The sequence below is a fragment of the Coccidioides posadasii genome, chromosome 4 (genome assembly GCF_018416015.2).
Source record: "Coccidioides posadasii str. Silveira chromosome 4, complete sequence".
In the NCBI taxonomy this organism is placed as follows: Eukaryota; Fungi; Ascomycota; class Eurotiomycetes; order Onygenales; family Onygenaceae; genus Coccidioides; species Coccidioides posadasii.
Window position 1 is genome coordinate 395,821 of NC_089410.1, and position 17,347 is coordinate 413,167.

The window sequence follows — 17,347 nt, forward strand, 5'->3', positions numbered from 1 at the left end:
TCATACTTATTATATTATAAGTGCATCTTTATTTATTCTTTCTTGTTATTCTAATATAGCTATAGATTCTAGAGTCTATTGTTAATATTATTTATAGACTTTTATATCTTTGTAAAGAATATTATACTTTTAATGCTGCTGACTCATACTACTCTTATAATATAAAATATATGAGTATACTTGTACAAGAGTTTTATAGACTTAACTCTAGAGCTGCAAAATATTATTATTATTAAGCAACTTTTGTTCTTAAAGAATCTTCTTCAAAACATTGTTATTCTATCTTATATTATAAAGTCAAGACTGTGAATCTTGTATCAGAAATCAAATCTATTAAAAACAATTTATCTGAATTTCTTTATTTATTAATCTTAGTTTGTACTGTTGTAAGGATCATACATGTGGATCAGTGTGACAATGAATCTCTAGAAGAAATATACACAGAAAAGAGTATGCAAGGTAAAAGATCTGTATTCTGGCAACTATATATAACTTGTAAACAAGATTGCCACTGGCTCTCAGCAAGAGATTTGTGCAGTAATGATCTTTTATATGTGCTTGTGAGCATGTAACTTAGTATCTTGTAAGAACATATGCAACTTCCAGCAGCTTGCAAGCTGAGCTCTCTGGCTCTTGCAGGTGCTGTTTGTCTGTGTAAGAGATTTGTAGCAAATTCTTACAGATTTCCCCCTCTTGTAAGTCTTGATTTCTCAAGATGGCTGTCTCATTAAAAACCTTCATGAGTAGAAAAATAAAAAACCTCTTGGGAAAAATAAAAATTTCCTCATAAGGAAAAGAGTACAGCCTCATTAGAGATGTGATATCAACACAACTTTAATAACACAACAGAACCCAATAACACAACAATGTGTAGAAAGTCTCTATTGTTCTCACTAGCCCTGTGTCACTATTAGATAATGAATACTAGCTTAAGAGAGAGCTTTCTCTTGCTTTCTCTTTTTCTTCTTTTCTTCTCTTTCTTCTCTAGCCTATATGACTATTACCAAGGTAAGTGAACCCTTCAAGTACTGCTTCACCTGGGATTTGGTTCACAGAGAGACTGATGCTTGCTAGCAGTTGCTGCTGGTGTGCAGTCTCCTTCTTCTCTCTCTTGTAACTCATCTCTGCTTTTCTTTCTCAGGAGAACCACCATCTCTTCTTTCACAGATGAGATTGAGTCTTCAGTAAGTAGTCACAAGAAGTTTGGGAAGTATTTGTTACTGATAGTTCTAGAGCATTATTATTCTCTCTTCTTCTTCTTCACTAGTTGTCACCACTCTCTCTGTGCCAGCTCAAGCTGTAAGTGCTTCTCACAAGCTGATATTGATTCATGTGCTGATGAAGTTAGAGTTCTACTGCTCTGTCTGTCTCTCTTACAGTTGTTGCTTCAGCTCTGGCTAGAAATATGAGTATTCTCTATCATATTTTAGTTTGTGGCTAATCTTCTTTAGATTGTTGTTGTTATTCCCCCTGCACCAGCAGAATTTGTAAGTATTATGGTTTTACAGAGTGCTTGGGATCATCCAGCACCCTCCCCACAAGATCAACAATAATGGTCTTAGAGCATCTTTACTCAAATGCTATCAGCTGCTACTTTTACTGGTGTATCATGGGCTAATTCAGTAATTCTCTCAGGTCTCTCTCTCTACACAGAGGTACAAGCTTTGTCTGTCTGCAAAAGAGCATGGTGTTGTAAGTCTATTCAAAAATCTGTACTTATTGCTGGTTTGGATAATTCAAACTAGTTGACTGTGCATACTCAGCTCTGTAAGAGAATTCTCATGACTTAAGCTAGGGCCCAGTTACTATCTAGATAGAAGTACTCTGTCTGCAAGAGAGCTCAGCAAGACTATAATAATATAGTCTTTACAGAGTGCATCTCTGTAGGCTTGAGTTAAAAATGTAACAACTGTCTATACTATAAGCATCTTGCTTGCTCTTTCCAGCAGTAAGATTATAGGTAGTTGTTACAGATCTTCATGAGAGGAGCTGGAGGCTCTAATTATATAGTCTTAGTTTAGTTTTTTCTTCTTTTGTTTTGAAATCAATTGAATTTAGTTCAGTTTAACTATGCTTTTTCTCTCTCTAACTCATTTTCTAGTTTCACTACCTCCATCCATCTCTTTCACAAACCAGGCTTGTCCAGGTTCCTACTATGGAATTGTTGGAGTAGCTTTCTCAGTGGACAGACATTGCTCGCAGGTAATCTGTGCAATCTCACTATCTCATGAATAAAGAGATGGGCCAATTTCTCTAATGTCAGCTTCTTTGTTGTAGGGATAAAGTGAGTCATCTTTGTGAACTGGTCCACTACAATCAAGATACAGTCAAACTGCACCTTTTCAAAATTCAGGCTTGTGGGGAGATCTGTAATAACATTCATGCTAATGAATTCCCAAGAGTAATTTGAGATTGGTAAGAGTGATAGTTCTTCTTGAGACTTTCTGTAAACTCTTCTTGAGCTCTGGTAAACTCTACAGACTTTGCAACACTTCTTTACCAGTTCTCTCATTCTTGGCCAAAAGTATTTGTGAGCTATAAGCTTATACATTCTTGCTGTAGCAAAACACTCTGTAAAGGGTAGGTCATGATAACATCTAATCAGCTCTATTTGCAGAGTCTCATTCTGAGAGATGTACATGTAGAGTGGTATCCGGTTCCGGGATTTCCCGTCCCGGTCCCAGATTCCCGTCCCAATTCCCGTCCCGAGGACGGGATCAGGTTGAAGCTCAGCTTAATGGGATGGGACCGGGTTGTTTAACAGCATATTGGGACAGTTCCGTGGGAATTGGGATTGGGATGGCATTGGGACCGGGATCAAAATCTAGCTAGTAGGACGGGCCCGGGACCTGACATGACAAAATGGGATAGGACCGGGATTTCAATATTGTATATGGGACGGGACCAGTAAAGTGTAGGATGGGACCGGGAACCCCGGTCCATTTGTGTTGTCAAAAAGTAACGAAATTTGGTAACGGTCCTAACATAATTTTATCAATTTATTCAACTTCGGAAAAGTACCGAAATTTGGTAATGCTCTTTGCATAATTGGATCATATTGCAAGCTATTAGCTACTTGAGTCTATCATCTATTGATAACGTTGACGTATTTCCTGTTCCTCATCTGGATTGAGTAGTGGATTTAGCAGGCTTGCAATCTCTTCCCGTACAATCTCTGGGGTATCTTGATCATCTTGATTGTCTTGGATGACTTCCTTGGCCAACTCCTCATGCGATATGAGTGCTTCATCCAGCATATGCACCTTATCTCCATGTTTAAGCAGCATGATCTTCTTGATTGTAGATGCATGGAGCCGCGATCGTCGATAATGACATGTATCCCGAGCAACATTGAAAACCCGTTCTACCCCAACCCCTGTCAAAGGTATAGCCAGAATGTCCCTTGCCATCCGAGCAACAGTTGGAAAATCAGGCTCTAGCATCCTCCACTGTTCCAGAATTGGAGCTCGAGGTGATGTCAAATTCTCGTCATTTAAATATCGCTCCATTTCATTTTGGAAATTTGCTCGTCTTTGATGGGGTCTCTCAAAAATCATTTGCTCAATATCCTAGAGAAGTTAGCAGAGAAGAAATCAGAATAATACTTATAACAAACATACATCATTCACATCAAGTATTACTTCTCTTGGCTGTTCATATTTCTCATAATGCTTTTTGTAAAACCTCAAAATATATTGTCGGTATGTTTCACGCTCATCACTGGTCCAATCCTCTGAATCATATGCTCTCATGCGGCGTGATGGATGGAGGGCAGCAGCTACAGCTAGCAGCTCACCCTTTGGATGCTCAGTATCACCATAGTATTTCTGGAATTTCAAGTTGGCAGCTTTGATAGCTTCTTGAATGTTCTCTCTTGTTGTCAACTGTTGGGCCTTGTCCTCCTCTCTTTCTAAATGCTGGAAAAGATGATTGTACGTTGCCCATACCAGATGAATTGTTGGGCCTGTTGTTTTGGACAGTACCTTGGTAAATCGACTGAATGGCTGCAACAGTCCAACCATATACTCTAGCTGCTTCCAGTCATGGTCCAATAAGCGAAGCCTTTGGTATTTTGGTGATGAGTCCTGGATCCATAAGTCCACAGCTTGTCGAAGCAACAAGGCACGAACACACATCTCATAGGTGGAATTCCATCTTGTGCGAACATCTTGGATCATCTTGCGCTGGTTCTCTTGTTGATATTCTCGGAAACGTGCAGCGAGTTGGGGGGAGGCATTGGTTGCATTGGCAACAAGACGAATCTATTGTCAAGCAAAGATTAGTAAATCAACTCAAGTATATCAAGACCGTTACCAAATTTCGTTACCTTTCTAAGAGTATTTGCAAATGTGTCTGTTGATGCTAGGTCATCAGTAATTGAGCTCTCATCAAAGGTAGTGGGTAGAGCATCATTGTCTGGCTGAATCTTGAGATTGCAAACCAGCTCTCGAACCACAAGTTGAATCACATGAGCAAGACAGGGTATTGTCCCACTCTCTGCATCCCAATCAGTTGTCTTGTTCAACTGCTGCAATGCTGGCCTCAACTGATGTGTAAGATGTGCTCGCATGGTACCATTGTTTGATGCATTGTCACTTGTAATTGCAAGAAGATTGCTCTCAAGCCTCCATGCTGCTAGTGATTGTTGGAGAATCTCTGCCATATTCTTGCCAGTATGAGCACCCTCTAAACTTTCAAAACCCAGTAAATGCTCACGGTACTCCCAATCCTTTGTAATGTAATAACCATTAATTGCCATAAAGGCAAGGTTATTGGGACTTGTCCAATTATCCACTGCCAGAGATACCTTGGTTGTTGGGTCATGGTCAAAGAGAAGATTTCGGAATAGCTGATTGTACATATCATTCATGACCTGATATAATGTTCCTCGTGTGGGTATCTGTAAAGCCATTGCAGGGTTGAGCATGGTTATTAATGTGCGGAATGCTGGATTCTCAATAGCACGAAATGAGAGATTCAAGGATATTAATGTTTGCACAAGCTGCCGGAGGAAATTGTCTCGATTGCATTCAGGAACAGGCAGATCTGAATCTGTTCGAGGACGCTTCGGAAACTGTTGCTAAGACACCAGGACCGTTACTAAAATTCGTTACATTTGGGAAATTAGGATCCATGACCTACCATCATGTTAACCAGAGTGTTACCCTGTCCGTCACCAGTTTTTGTACAATCTTTGCTCGTTAAATGCTTCTTCAGACCACTTGTACCGTTTCGAGAAAAGCTTGGATGGCTGAGAAAGGTTTGGCAATGCTTGCAAATCACCCCTGGAGTGCCCTTAGAATGCTCTGCCACCTGATCAAATTTTGACCAAAAATCAGAATGGCGTTGCTTTGCCTTCCAGTTGGGGTCACCACGCTTCTTATCATTAACCAACTGAGCAGCTTCAGTAGTCAACCACCAAGTAACAAACAACTTATGATGCAGCTCCTTCCACAATACAAATTGTTTTTTTCCATGTTGAACTATGGTCAATTCTGAAGGAACCTCTGTAGATTTTGCTTGTTTGCTGGCTTCAGCCATTAGGTTTTTCTTTCTTTTTTTTTTTTTTTCACAATCAAATTGATTTTTCTCTAAGTTCTGCCTTAGTCAAAAAAGTAACAAAATGTGGTCAGAGCCCACGCAAAATTTGACAATCTCTAGGTAGTTAGCCTCATTTTACTCTGTAAGTACAGCAACCAACTACAAAATCTTCTTCTTCTACAAAATGGAACATTCTTCTTCAGGAAAATAAAACATTTTGCCAATTTAATGGCACCCCATTCTCAAATTAATATGAAAAAAGAACTAAAAACCTAACTTCCTCCCCTAGGCATCAATAATCCAATCATCCTCCGCCTCATTGTCCTCCTCATCATCCTCATCAGAGGACACCACAACCTCAAAATCATCTTCCTCCACCTCCTCTGGGGCAGGTGGGCTGTTGTTGTCTTCACTCGGACCCTGTAATTGGCCCAGGAATCCCCTCATCTCCTCCTCAACCCCCTCTCTCGACACACCGACCGCAGCAAGACAATCATGACCATGGGCCATGACCTTGGCCTCAAGCCTGGCTATCATTTGGCAGAATCGGGCCTCCCTACGTGCAGCAATAGGATGCTGCGCCTGGCTTGTTTTGGCCTAAATATGTCAGGACCGTTACCAAATTTCGTTACTTTTGGATCCTACCTTCTTTTTCTGCCGAGCTTCATTCTCGGCCTCTGTGGCCTCTTCTCGGCGACGCTTCTTCTCTTCCTCCCTCTCCTTTTGCTGAGAGACCATGAGCTGGTGCTCATGGTACTCCTTTGACTTGCCCTTGGCAAATCGCTTGGCCATCAACTCTTCAATGGCTTTATCTTCAATCATCTTGCGATCCTCCTCGCTGCTATTCTGCCTGCAATGGATGTCAATATGATTCAACGCAAACCACTGAGGGTGCATACCACTCATGTTTTGCTCGGATCCTCTTCAGCACGTCATGGCGTGCCTTGCGATCCGCCTCTCCTGCCTTGAATATGTCTTTTTGATGGCCTTCCAAGGCCTGGCGGTGCTCCCGTGCCGCACGGGTCTTCTCTCTCATTGAATATTGTTTTGGCCCCATCTTCACGATCGTATGCGATGAGTTGAATTGCTGGCTACAGGATAATGAGATTATAGAGTATATTGACCAAGTACTTGCATAGGATGGTTACTATACTCATTGTTTACATTCTACAGGCACGTTGCTATGGGCAAGCTCAACGCGTTGTTGCTATGCTGGCTACAGGATAATGGGATTATAGAGTGTATTGACCAAGTACTGTAGGATGGTTACTATACACATTGTTTACATTCTACAGGCATGTTGCTATGGGCAAGATCAACACATTGTTGCTATGCTGGCTACAGGATAATAACATCAGGTCAGTCTCTCTTCTCTTCTCTTCCTCTTCCTCTTCTTCTTCTTTCTCTTCAGGGCTAACGTTGACGATTCCCCCCTTCCCCCCCCAACCACCTTTTTATTTACTGCGCTTCGACGTCCGCGCGTACAACGAACATATACTGCGACAAAATGGGTCGCGTTAAGAGGTGAGTGCTTGCAGAATACTGCTCTGGCGCACATTGTTTACTGACAAGATGTTAGTTTTCCCCGTGCACGTCCATTTCGCACAGCTGGAGAGGAGCGGCACAAGGCCGCATTGAAAGAATGGGCCCTGAAGAAGGGCAATTGGCGTAAAGCCAATAAAGATGTTGACCTGGCCAACTTTGACCAGGAGAATCCCCGCCCCCGCCCCCCCGTTCAAAATTGGAAGGCCGGCACTCGTATGTCAAAAAGTAACGATTTTTGGTAACGGTCTTGATGCTAATTGGTGAAAATAGGTGCCATCAAGGAAATCCGCCACTTCCAGAGCTCTACCGAGCTAATCTTGCCGGTGGCCCCGTTCCAGCGATTGGTTCGGGAAATTACTTTGTCCTGTCACCAAGGACATGAATATCGCTGGCAACGTACTGCCATTGAGTCACTTCAGGAGGCGGCTGAAGCAACCTTGTGCGCTCTGTTTGAGTGTAAGTCACCCTTAGCAATGGCACCAACAATTATACTGAGTAATATAGGCTCTGTTATGGCAATGGCGCACCGTAAGCGCGTTACGGTCAACGCCGACGATATGAAGCTCGTTCTTGGCATCGGTGCCAAAATCGGGTCGAACTATTTCGGCCCGATTGATGCGCCTGATCGCCCCGCCCCTGCCGCCACCACCCGCCGCCTGCGTGCTGCCCCCGCCCCGCCCACCACCGCCTCCCTGCCTCCCCCCGGCGCCGTCAGGGTCTCCGCCCGTCAAATGGCGGGTATTAGAGCCCCTGTCCGGTTCACAAAGCCGGTTCTGGAGGAGCAGGAGGAGGAGGAGGAGGAGGAGGAGGAGGAGGAGGAGGAGGAGTGGGAGGAGGAGGAGGAGGGGGAGGAGGAGGACGATGATGATGATGAAGATGATGACGATGATGATTAACTTGCCATTTAGGCAGTTCCTGTTTGTTTGCTGGCTTCGGCCATTAGTTAGTTTTAATACTTTGTTTCTTTTGACAATCAAATTGATTTTTCTATGGGTTCCGCCTTCATCAAAAAAGTAACGAAATTTGGTAACGGTCCACACAAAATTTGATCAGTTTGACTCTTCCCTATGAATTTGACACGATGGGACCGGGAATCCTGGTCCCATCCCGGTCCCACTATGGACCCGGCCGGGATGGGAAATGGGAGTCTACCATCTCTGCTGGGATGGGATGTGGGACATAATTTTCTATTTGAGGATGGGACCGGGAAATAATTTCTGGGATAGGGATGGGAACGGGACCTCAAGCTCTTGAGTGGGATGGGACATGGGACTGAGATTTCATATTTGGGATCCCGGCTGTTTCTAAATTCGGGACCGGGACCAGGTTCAATGGGAAATGGGATCCTGTCCCGGTCCCGAATACCAGCCTAATTTATGAAATGTGCTACTGTTTCTTATTAGAGCTGCCTGTATTAGTACAGGACTCTTTAGTACCATTACTTCTTATGAGCTTAGATATCTGTTAGAACATACCTATCTCTACACTTACTACTCAACTATACCCTTACTATGTTGTGATTTTTCACCTTTCTTGTGCTCTCACCATATCAACCAACTTGCCTACCTTGACAAGGCATCCCATTGTACCCCACTTCAATATCTGGTGCCTTTTGTAATAATTTTCTCAGATGAAACTGCTGTCTTATTAAAGCTAATTATAATTTGCACTTACCAAGTAATTTACCATAATAGTAAGATGCTTTTGGGAGCTTTACATTATCAAAGTTGTCTGACTTCTCTATTAGTCATATGTGTAAGAGAAACTCTAAAGAGAAATTGTTGTTTGCTATTCTCTGTTTATATTCTATCTGCTTCTGCAGTCTGTGTATCTTGTTTTATTTATATATGTCTGCTAGATTCTTTTGCAGGTATGTTTTCTTTTCTTCAAAAATCTTCTCTCTTTGGATTTTGTTCAATGTATTAAGAGATGTACTTTTATTGCTCATATTATCTGCTAGTATCTTACTGATAATAACTCCACTGCTACCAGCATCTTTATTAATATTCATCTTCTTCATGTTGGTGTCTATCTCTGTTGGGTCTGTAATGTAGAATGTTGTTGTGGTTTATCTTGTAGATCTTGATAGCATTGTATTAACTTAGATAATTGTATGTCAGAGTGTTCAAAATATTAGAAGAACTGGTTATAGATTATGTAGGTTTTCCCAGAATTAGAGATACAAAAGAGCTAAGTATGTATGATATCTGCAACTGATAGAAGGAAGTCATGTATAGAATGTAGGGGTCCTCTAACTAGGAGACTGAATGCTGGGGTTCCCATGATCCATGTGAATTGTGTGATCCTTATACATTCAGAGTTGGGGCCATGTGAATACCTCTGAACATCTAATGTTGTCTGATGCTTGGTTGATCTAGGTCTATATTTGTAACAGTCTTCCATTAGCTTGTACAGTACTGGTGATAGTAGTGTATTCTCAGACATAGGTGTGAATGTTGCCATCCCAAGCACACAGTTTCTTTGTGATTACTCAAAGATAATCCCAACAGTGAATCTTGTAAGTTATATCTTGATCGCGAAATTCATGAATAATCTCTTTGGAGAATACCTCCCAATTACCTTCTTTGTAGCCTTTCAAGGTCTTCAAATCTTTCAGTGAACAAGGTAGCATCCCTACTGTCAAACCAAGGCGCATTTGCTGTGCCTGGAGAAGGCATAGGAATGTGGAAATGAACCACAATGCTCTTGTCCTCACCCTGTGACATAGTTGCATAAGATCCAGTAGTACCTTCAGTCATAGTCAATTCTGAGTCTGATTTCTTGATTTCTGAATTCTTGGTCATATCACACAGTATATTCTGTTGTTTCTTGATGAGTGAATATCTTCCAAAACTTGTTTATCAGGCAAGCTCTAGATAAGAGTCATTTAAATCTAAGCTCCCTAATCTTATTTCTAAACAAAAACCAAATGTTTGTTAGGGAACCGGACGTAGGTCACGTAGGTTTTCCCAGGATTTTGGGTACAAAAGAGCTAAGTAGGTCCGATGCCCGCAACTGACGGGAGGGAGTCATGCGTAGAATGTAGGGGTCCTCTAACTAGGAGACTGAACACTGAGGTTCCCATGATCTGTGTGAATCATGTGATCCTTACTTACGGCCATAGCGGATTTTGGGGGGATTCGGAAACCGTAGATCCACCAGTTCTGATATGTGGATTTTGGGATCAATATATATCCATGGAAACCGTAGAACCTTAGTATATTTTTATCTACATTTCCAGCTTGGAAACATTCCGCACACTACTTTTGGTTTATCAACCATTACAAGTGGATTAGAGTGGATTACAGAGTGGATTACAGAGTATATTACATGACTATTTGCAAATTCACTATGTACAAAAATTGATCTAAAAATGATTTAACAAGCATGTAGGATCCTAGGAATCTAGGAATTGATTCAACAAACTTGTAGGATTCCTAGGGGTCTAGGAATTGATTCAACAAGCATGTAGGATTCCTAGGGGTCTAGGAACTGATTCAACAAGCATGTAGGATCCTAGGAATCTAGGAATTGATTCAATGAACTTGTAGGATTCCTAGGGGTCTAGGAATTGATTCAACAAGCATGTAGGATCCTAGGAATCTAGGAATCAATTCAACAAACTTGTAGGATTCCTAGGGGTCTAGAAACTGATTCAACGAGCATGTAGGATCCTAGGGGTCTAGGAACTGATTCAACAAGCATGTAGGATCCTAGGAATCTAGAAATTGATTCAACAAGCATGTAGGATCCTAGGGATCTAGGAATCGATTCAACGAGCATGTAGTATCCTAGGAATCTAGGAATCGATTCAATGAACTTGTAGGATTCCTAGGGGTCTAAGAATCAATTCAACAAGCATGTAGGATTCCTAGGGGTCTAGGAATCAATTCAACGAGCATGTAGTATCCTAGGAATCTAGGAATTGATTCAATGAACTTGTAGGATTCCTAGGGGTCTAGGAATCAATTCAACGAGCATGTAGGATTCCTAGGGGTTTAGGAATCGATTCAACAAGCATGTAGGATCCTAGGAATCTAGGAATCAATTCAACAAACTTGTAGGATTCCTAGGGGTCTAGGAACTGATTCAACGAGCATGTAGTATCCTAGGAATCTAGGAATCGATTCAATGAACTTGTAGGATTCCTAGGGGTCTAGGAATCAATTCAACGAGCATGTAGGATCCTAGAAATCTAGGAATTGATTCAACGAATGTGTAGGGTCTGAAGATTGAAGGGATGAATCTATCAACAAAACCATCAGCAAATCCATCAATAATCAATCTAACTAGGTAATCAACTTAGCAAATCTCAGCAGCTAGGTAGGGTGGTTGATTGGTAGGTTGGTTGATTTTGGAAGGAAAAATCAACATGAAAGAACAAACAAAGCCCTTTGATCTTGAAAGATTTTCAAAGCTATACCATATTTAGTTAGGAAGCCTGATCAAAAACCTCAGCTGGTGCATGATACATTCCAATTTTATATGTTTCAGACCCTTTATACATATATGAGAAGAAATGGTTGCTATACTGTAGATCTACAGTTCTCAGTTGAGAAACTGGTGGTTGTCGGATAAACGTTTCCTGAAGGTTGCCCAGAAATCTCATTTTTCCGGTATGGGGGCTAACCTTATTGTTTGCGACGCCAGGGTCAGGAAGATGAATTCAGGTCATTGATCTTGAAAATACAGATTCCTCCTGAAAGGGAGGCGTATTAAAGAAATGCTAGCTGCAGTGATTCAGAGGCTCCCTTCAAAGTCTTGTAACATCTTTTCTTTTGCAACTATGGTAAGTTGCCATTATTGGGGATAGTACTCTGACCTGGTCTATGCATCTAGGCTATACTTACATATAGCTTGGATGAATTCTCTTTGGAGCTGATGAGGACTTGCAGTAGCACAATTAGCGGGATAGTTATTGTCTCACCTCACCCAGCTGCAGTGTCCATGAGACATGCTGGTTATGAGTTTGGGATTTGACGAACATGAACACTGCTAGTTAGCTGCCTTGCTACCCATTGTGCTCTCGTTCACAGCGCAACTTGTGGACCTCTCACCAACTCTATAGGCAAACACAGTTGAAAAATACATTGCCAATATGTTTCATGGAAATATCAGCAATCCTGACTGCTTGGGCAGTCAAGTGCTTGCTAGCATCACTCCTCCAGCTGGCAGTCTCTGTCTGTGGTCCTCTCATGGAGATTCTAGGGTGCTCTCTGTTTAATAAGAATGTCTGTCCCCCAAGCATCACTGGCTCGAAATGATAAATGGTTGCCCTGCAATCTCCTATCATTGTTTGGCCCAGATACTCCAGCTGTGAAAAGGAGGGATGATAGAACTAGCAGAAATGGAATTTTCAATTGCTTCAAGAAACAGAAAGTGCCCTGGTTTTTCCCCTCCTAGTTTCTCTGCCGCAATTTTGCAGAGACAAGAATGGTTCTGGAACTTCATGGTCTACAAGGAGTACTGAGCAAAAACAGAGTGACAGCAAGACTGCGATATGCTGAGTTGCAGTTGACAACCACTAACATCTGAATTTATGCATGTCTATTCCTTAAGCAATTTGTTTCAAATGTTGCCATTATTTTGGAAATTACAGGGTTTGAATCTGACTGTTTTGCTGAAGCTGGTGTGTGGTGAAAAGCTAAGGTGCCAGGCCATTATTTATTATGTTACATTTTAAATCTCTCTTCGCGCGCGTATCCATCCCAAATCTGCTTTGAGCACACATCCAAGGGAACAGCCTCTATCCCGCTAGAGTGCTCCCAATCGGTACTGCAGGCGTTGTGGTGGCCTGCTAGAACTGTATCCGCAAGACAGTTCAGATTCTCCACCAGTGCACCTTTCTGGGCCACAGAGACCACTGCAGCTGAGCAAGTGAATTGAGGAGTGAGTCTGTGAGTGAGAGTGAGTGATCCATCCGCTGCTCACTTTACTTTCCAACGCTGGGACATGCGCAACGCGTGATCTTGTTTTGGCCTCTCAACAGTCGCGGCCGCATCATTTACCGTCATCTTTCATCATCATCATCATCTTCTTCTTCTTCTTTTCTCTCTCTCTCTGTGTGCGTGTCTGTCTCATTTCATAAGTCAATGCTCTCAATTTCTCTTCCGCCTTTTCTACTCTCATTTCTGGACCCATCTCCGACAACCTCCAGCTAAATCTAGTGCACCTCAGCAGCTGATGCCCTTGTCGATTCTCTTTGCTTTGTGTTGAACTGTCATTCGAAACCACCATGTCTGCTGGCTGGGGCTATGCATTTCCCCATTTCAACCTCCCAACCGGAGGGAATCTCGGCCACGCGCCTCTATCGGGTTCTGTTGGCCAAATAGTCCGCCCAATGGACCAGCCGACCCTACTGGTAAGTGTGCATTGCTCTCTGCGAATCCCTGATTTATTTCTTGGCCCGTTACTGCCCCTGATTGCCCTCTCTCGCCATCTAGCCATCGCCCTCGGCTTTTTCGTGATCTTTTCAGTTGCTCACCTGTCTCCGTCTATCGTTTCTGCAGGAATCTGCCACGGTACCCTCGCGAACTGCTGGCGACGCTCGCAATCCCGTTGGGAGGTTCAGTCTATCTGCGCTTTCTCCATCGCAGCTAGAAAGAGCATGCTTCACGCCGCAGAGTGCCGTTACTTGCCAGCAAACACCTCGGCCGGCCAGCTCTGGACACTCGGTTGCCGTGGGGGACGCGCCGGCGTCTGAGACCGGACCCTTAAATGTAACGGAATATTCCTCTCCCGCGTTGGAGAGAGCATTGTCGACCTTATCGATCCTTGAGCGTCGAGTCACAAAACAGGAATCTCGTATCCAGGAATTGGAGGAACGGCTTTCACAACCCCCAGAAACGTTACTCTCCGCAGCAAGATCGACGTTCACGAATACCATTTCCTGTGTAGATCTCCTCGACACCCACAACCAGCTAGATCCAAGCCCCGTTCTTGACGCACAAAGAAATGAAGTCATAATGAACCTTATCCAGCTGAAATCTACACCTACTCCAAGTGAACTCAGCCCTTCGCCTCTTCCCGACTGTCTGGCAGGCTTCGATGAGATCTTCGGGCGGGAATCTCACCCGGGTATCCAAGATTCGTCGGCACAGGAGGATCTCGAGGCTACAGGGACGCTGCTGGGAGGGATCGGTTCTCCTACACAGCTCACCCACCATCGACGGATTGACAGCAGGACTCACCAGGATTCCAATATGCTTCTTGGTATGGGAGATAGCCCCCGTGGCAACGATATTTCACCCTTGATCAGCCTATCCTCCGACAGTGAAAAGCAGGCGTCGGATTCCTTCCTGCTTCCAGATCCACTTCCCTGGAACGGAACCATTTCCTGGACAACAAAGTCTGTATTCTCAGATGCTCGGAGCATTGCTGCGGCGCGTAAAAGCCAAGCACCCGGAATTTCACCGGCTTTATTTGATGACGGCCTAGTCTATGAGCCTCGTGAAGGGGATGCCAATATATATCGAACTGTTGCTATCCTTGGGCTTCCGGGGAATATCGACATGAAAACTTTTCTCAAGGGAATACGAGGAGGCGACGTGTATTCAGCATACCTGCACAACACATTACAACTATCCGGATCACACATGGGTATTGTGACCTTTAACTTCCAGGTTCATGCTGTTGCATATACGGAGTTTGCGGCAAAAAATGGCGTTTACTTCAACGGTAAACGCGCAAAGGTCGTGCTATTCAAAACGCCAACATACCCAATCCCTCAAATCATGGAGCGGAACATATTTGAGTTCGGCCATACCCGTTGCGTGACTATTCGGGGAGAGTATGATCCGGAAAGATATACCATGGTTGCCAAATTCATGAAAGACAATATCCGGATGTCCTTTGATCTAGGTGACCGAATGGTGGAAAACGACACGGAAACGGAGATCACAATCAGGTTTAATTCAATTCGGGCCGCTGGTGCCGCGATGGAGAAGCTGGAAAGGTTTCCCCTTCTTGCTGAATGCGATATGTATTTCGACCGCGACCCTTGCTCTGAACCCCTTCCCGGGAGTAAGGAAGGGAACTGAAGCGGCTGAAATATAAGTCAGAAATAGATGCTCAAGGATGTCTGGGTTGGCTGCGGCTGCACCTCATCACATTTTCGGTGTGCTTCCATTTTGATATGCTTGTTCGTGCCGTTGGAAGGGGAGGCGGCTTGAAGAATGGTTAGATGGTGGATTTCGCTGGCTTAGGAGACAGAATGCTTTAGGCAATGCGCGTAACCGGCGCGGGGATTTAAAGGATACCACAAAAATCCAAAGTCGAGAAGAATGTGCCTCAGAAAGGGATTTGGGTTCAGGTAATATGTTTTTGTCTCCTTTCTGTCGGGGCATTCGCTCCAAAAGGTTTATTTCATGCCTCCAAGGACATCACGGCATATTCTTTGAACATGAATTCCATAAGTCACCTCAGTATTTTCTCCGCCGCTGAGCACTTCAACTTGTTGTTGCCGGAGAAGGCTTTGCTGTCCTCCCGATCTGGTGCCCTCCTGGGCAGGCCAGCTCCTTGACTCTCAAGGGTATCTAAGAGCGCATCTGTAATGTCCAGAATTGTTTGGAAGGAAGTATAGAAAATATACTCCGTACAACCGATCATGAAGTGACCATGCCTTGAATATCGGCGTCGTGGTGAGTTGATTGCCACCACAACGACGGTTCATAATTGACAAGTATCGAGAGGAAGTAAATGCGTTTAAAGGCACAACAGGCAAGTGTAGAGCTAGATGGAACGGAAGAGGGCTTCGGGAAACGGAGCACGATGTATGAATAGGAAAATTTTTGAGCCCGTAGCAAGAATAACTGATACAAGTGTATATGGGGCTGCATGATCGGTGATAAAGAACATCACCATCAGATTAAAGGTACCTACATAGTTAAGACTGGAAGTATCATCATCCGCATGGCCCAAGGAACATAATCATGAGAGCAGGCGACGAAAGGAACTTAGATTCTGCAAGCAGTCATCAGCTTCAACTAAGCATATGGCAACAACTATACTGCCATCCCATCCCAAACAAACCCCACTCCCGAGGAAGACAACCGATAAGAGGATCTTTATTAACAACAAAAAAAAAAAAAGAAAATATTACAAAAACCTTGACAGCTAGACGAAATTTCGCTTCTTCCGATTATAAGCTCTCTGATCTTTTAGCCATTGGCGGTAGCCCTGGACACTCCCGATCTTCTCGCCATAGTAATCCGGTACGGGATTCGCGAAAGAGTTGGCCGAAGGGTCGACTCGGAAGCGCTTGATTCTATCGTAAAACTCCTTTTCTTTCTACGGACAGCAAGAGGTATCACGTTAGCACCCGCTGCAGCTAGGAGACAAACAGACGAACAGGTTGCGGGACTTAAAAGGAGTGAATGGACATACCACAGCAACGGCACCCTTGTACTTTCTATAAACCATCCCCCAAACTGCATTACCCAAGACAGGGCCGGCGAGCCAGCCAACTGCACCACAGGCAACAGTCGTCAGGCCCATGACGACGAACGGGTCAAATCCCATGATCTGCGCGCCCAAAGCCTCAAAGTTCTGGGAGGCGATGACCTGTGCGCCTGTCGCGGTGGTGGTGAGAGAGGCAAGGATGGAGGAGACGAGGGAGTATTTTCTGCGGGAGGCACGGAGGGTGAAGAAGGAATTCCAGTCCAGCTGAACAGGAGCTTGGGCTGAAGAGGCGGAGGCGGAAGCAGACTCGTGTGCAGACGAGGAGGAGGGCGCGGCGGATGATGAAGAAGAAGCATGGCGTATGGAAGTGGCCCGGGCAACGATGGAGCTTGACGTAACTGTGATAGACGCCGGAGAAGGTAATGGCTGGCGAGGGATGAACTGCCGGAGGGCAGCTCTCGCGCTGGAGCTGGAGCTTGAGCTGGAGCTGGCAGCCCTTCGTTGCTGGGAGTAGCCGTTCGACGTGTATCTGTAGTTCCGGCACCGATCGGCGGCGTGGGCGATGGGAGAAGAAGGCTGAGAAGAGACGACGGCGAGGGAGATCCAGGTGGACGAGGAGGCTCGACCGCCCAGGACAGCGGTGCGGGCAGGGCAGGTCATAGCCGCCAGATGCATCGTGAGCTCAATTGCGGGTGCGAGAGTGGTCTGTTGTGTTCGTTGGGGGCTGCGGCAGCGTCTCGTTCTGCCAGGTTCGGTTCGCTCGAGAGAGAGAGAGAGAGATACTCTTTTTGCCGCCCGCAGCCGCAATTGGAAACAAGCTGATGGTCACGTGGAAATATCTTAGTCAGCCCTTTAAGGAACT

At 44.3% G+C, this 17,347-nt stretch overlaps 3 protein-coding genes across 3 annotated transcripts; 1 reads left to right on the forward strand and 2 right to left on the reverse strand.

Annotated features, from left to right (window-relative positions):
- Positions 1-3,089: 3,089 nt before the first annotated feature.
- D8B26_007053 (uncharacterized protein) lies at positions 3,090-4,927 on the reverse strand (the record flags this gene model as incomplete). Its single annotated transcript, XM_066125400.1, has 3 exons — positions 3,090-3,569; positions 3,621-4,262; positions 4,328-4,927. The coding sequence occupies 3 exons, from the start codon at positions 4,925-4,927 to the stop codon at positions 3,090-3,092; spliced, it is 1,722 nt and encodes a 573-aa protein (XP_065981482.1).
- Positions 4,928-13,321: 8,394 nt separating this feature from the next.
- On the forward strand, positions 13,322-15,125 carry D8B26_007054 (uncharacterized protein; the record flags this gene model as incomplete). The annotated part of the gene is made up of 2 exons (XM_003071911.2): positions 13,322-13,447; positions 13,596-15,125. 2 exons carry the CDS (start codon positions 13,322-13,324, stop codon positions 15,123-15,125), a joined length of 1,656 nt encoding a protein of 551 aa, XP_003071957.2.
- A 786-nt stretch (positions 15,126-15,911) lies between these two features.
- PAM17 (TIM23 complex component) lies at positions 15,912-17,247 on the reverse strand. Its single transcript, XM_003071913.2, has 2 exons — positions 16,471-17,247; positions 15,912-16,374 (listed from the first exon to the last, which is right to left on the reverse strand). The coding sequence occupies exons 1-2, from the start codon at positions 17,158-17,160 to the stop codon at positions 16,201-16,203; spliced, it is 864 nt and encodes a 287-aa protein (XP_003071959.1). The 5' UTR covers positions 17,161-17,247; the 3' UTR covers positions 15,912-16,200.
- Positions 17,248-17,347: the final 100 nt, after the last annotated feature.

What these genes read in the sequence shown, in the direction of transcription:
- PAM17 (XM_003071913.2), bottom strand. Translation starts at nt 17,160, where the DNA reads ATGCATCTGGCGGCTATGACCTGCCCTGCCCGCACCGCTGTCCTGGGC. An exon ending in ACAAGGGTGCCGTTGCTGTG is followed by an intron (nt 16,375 to 16,470) that starts GTATGTCCATTC and finishes TGCTGTCCGTAG; the next exon opens with AAAGAAAAGGAGTTTTACGA.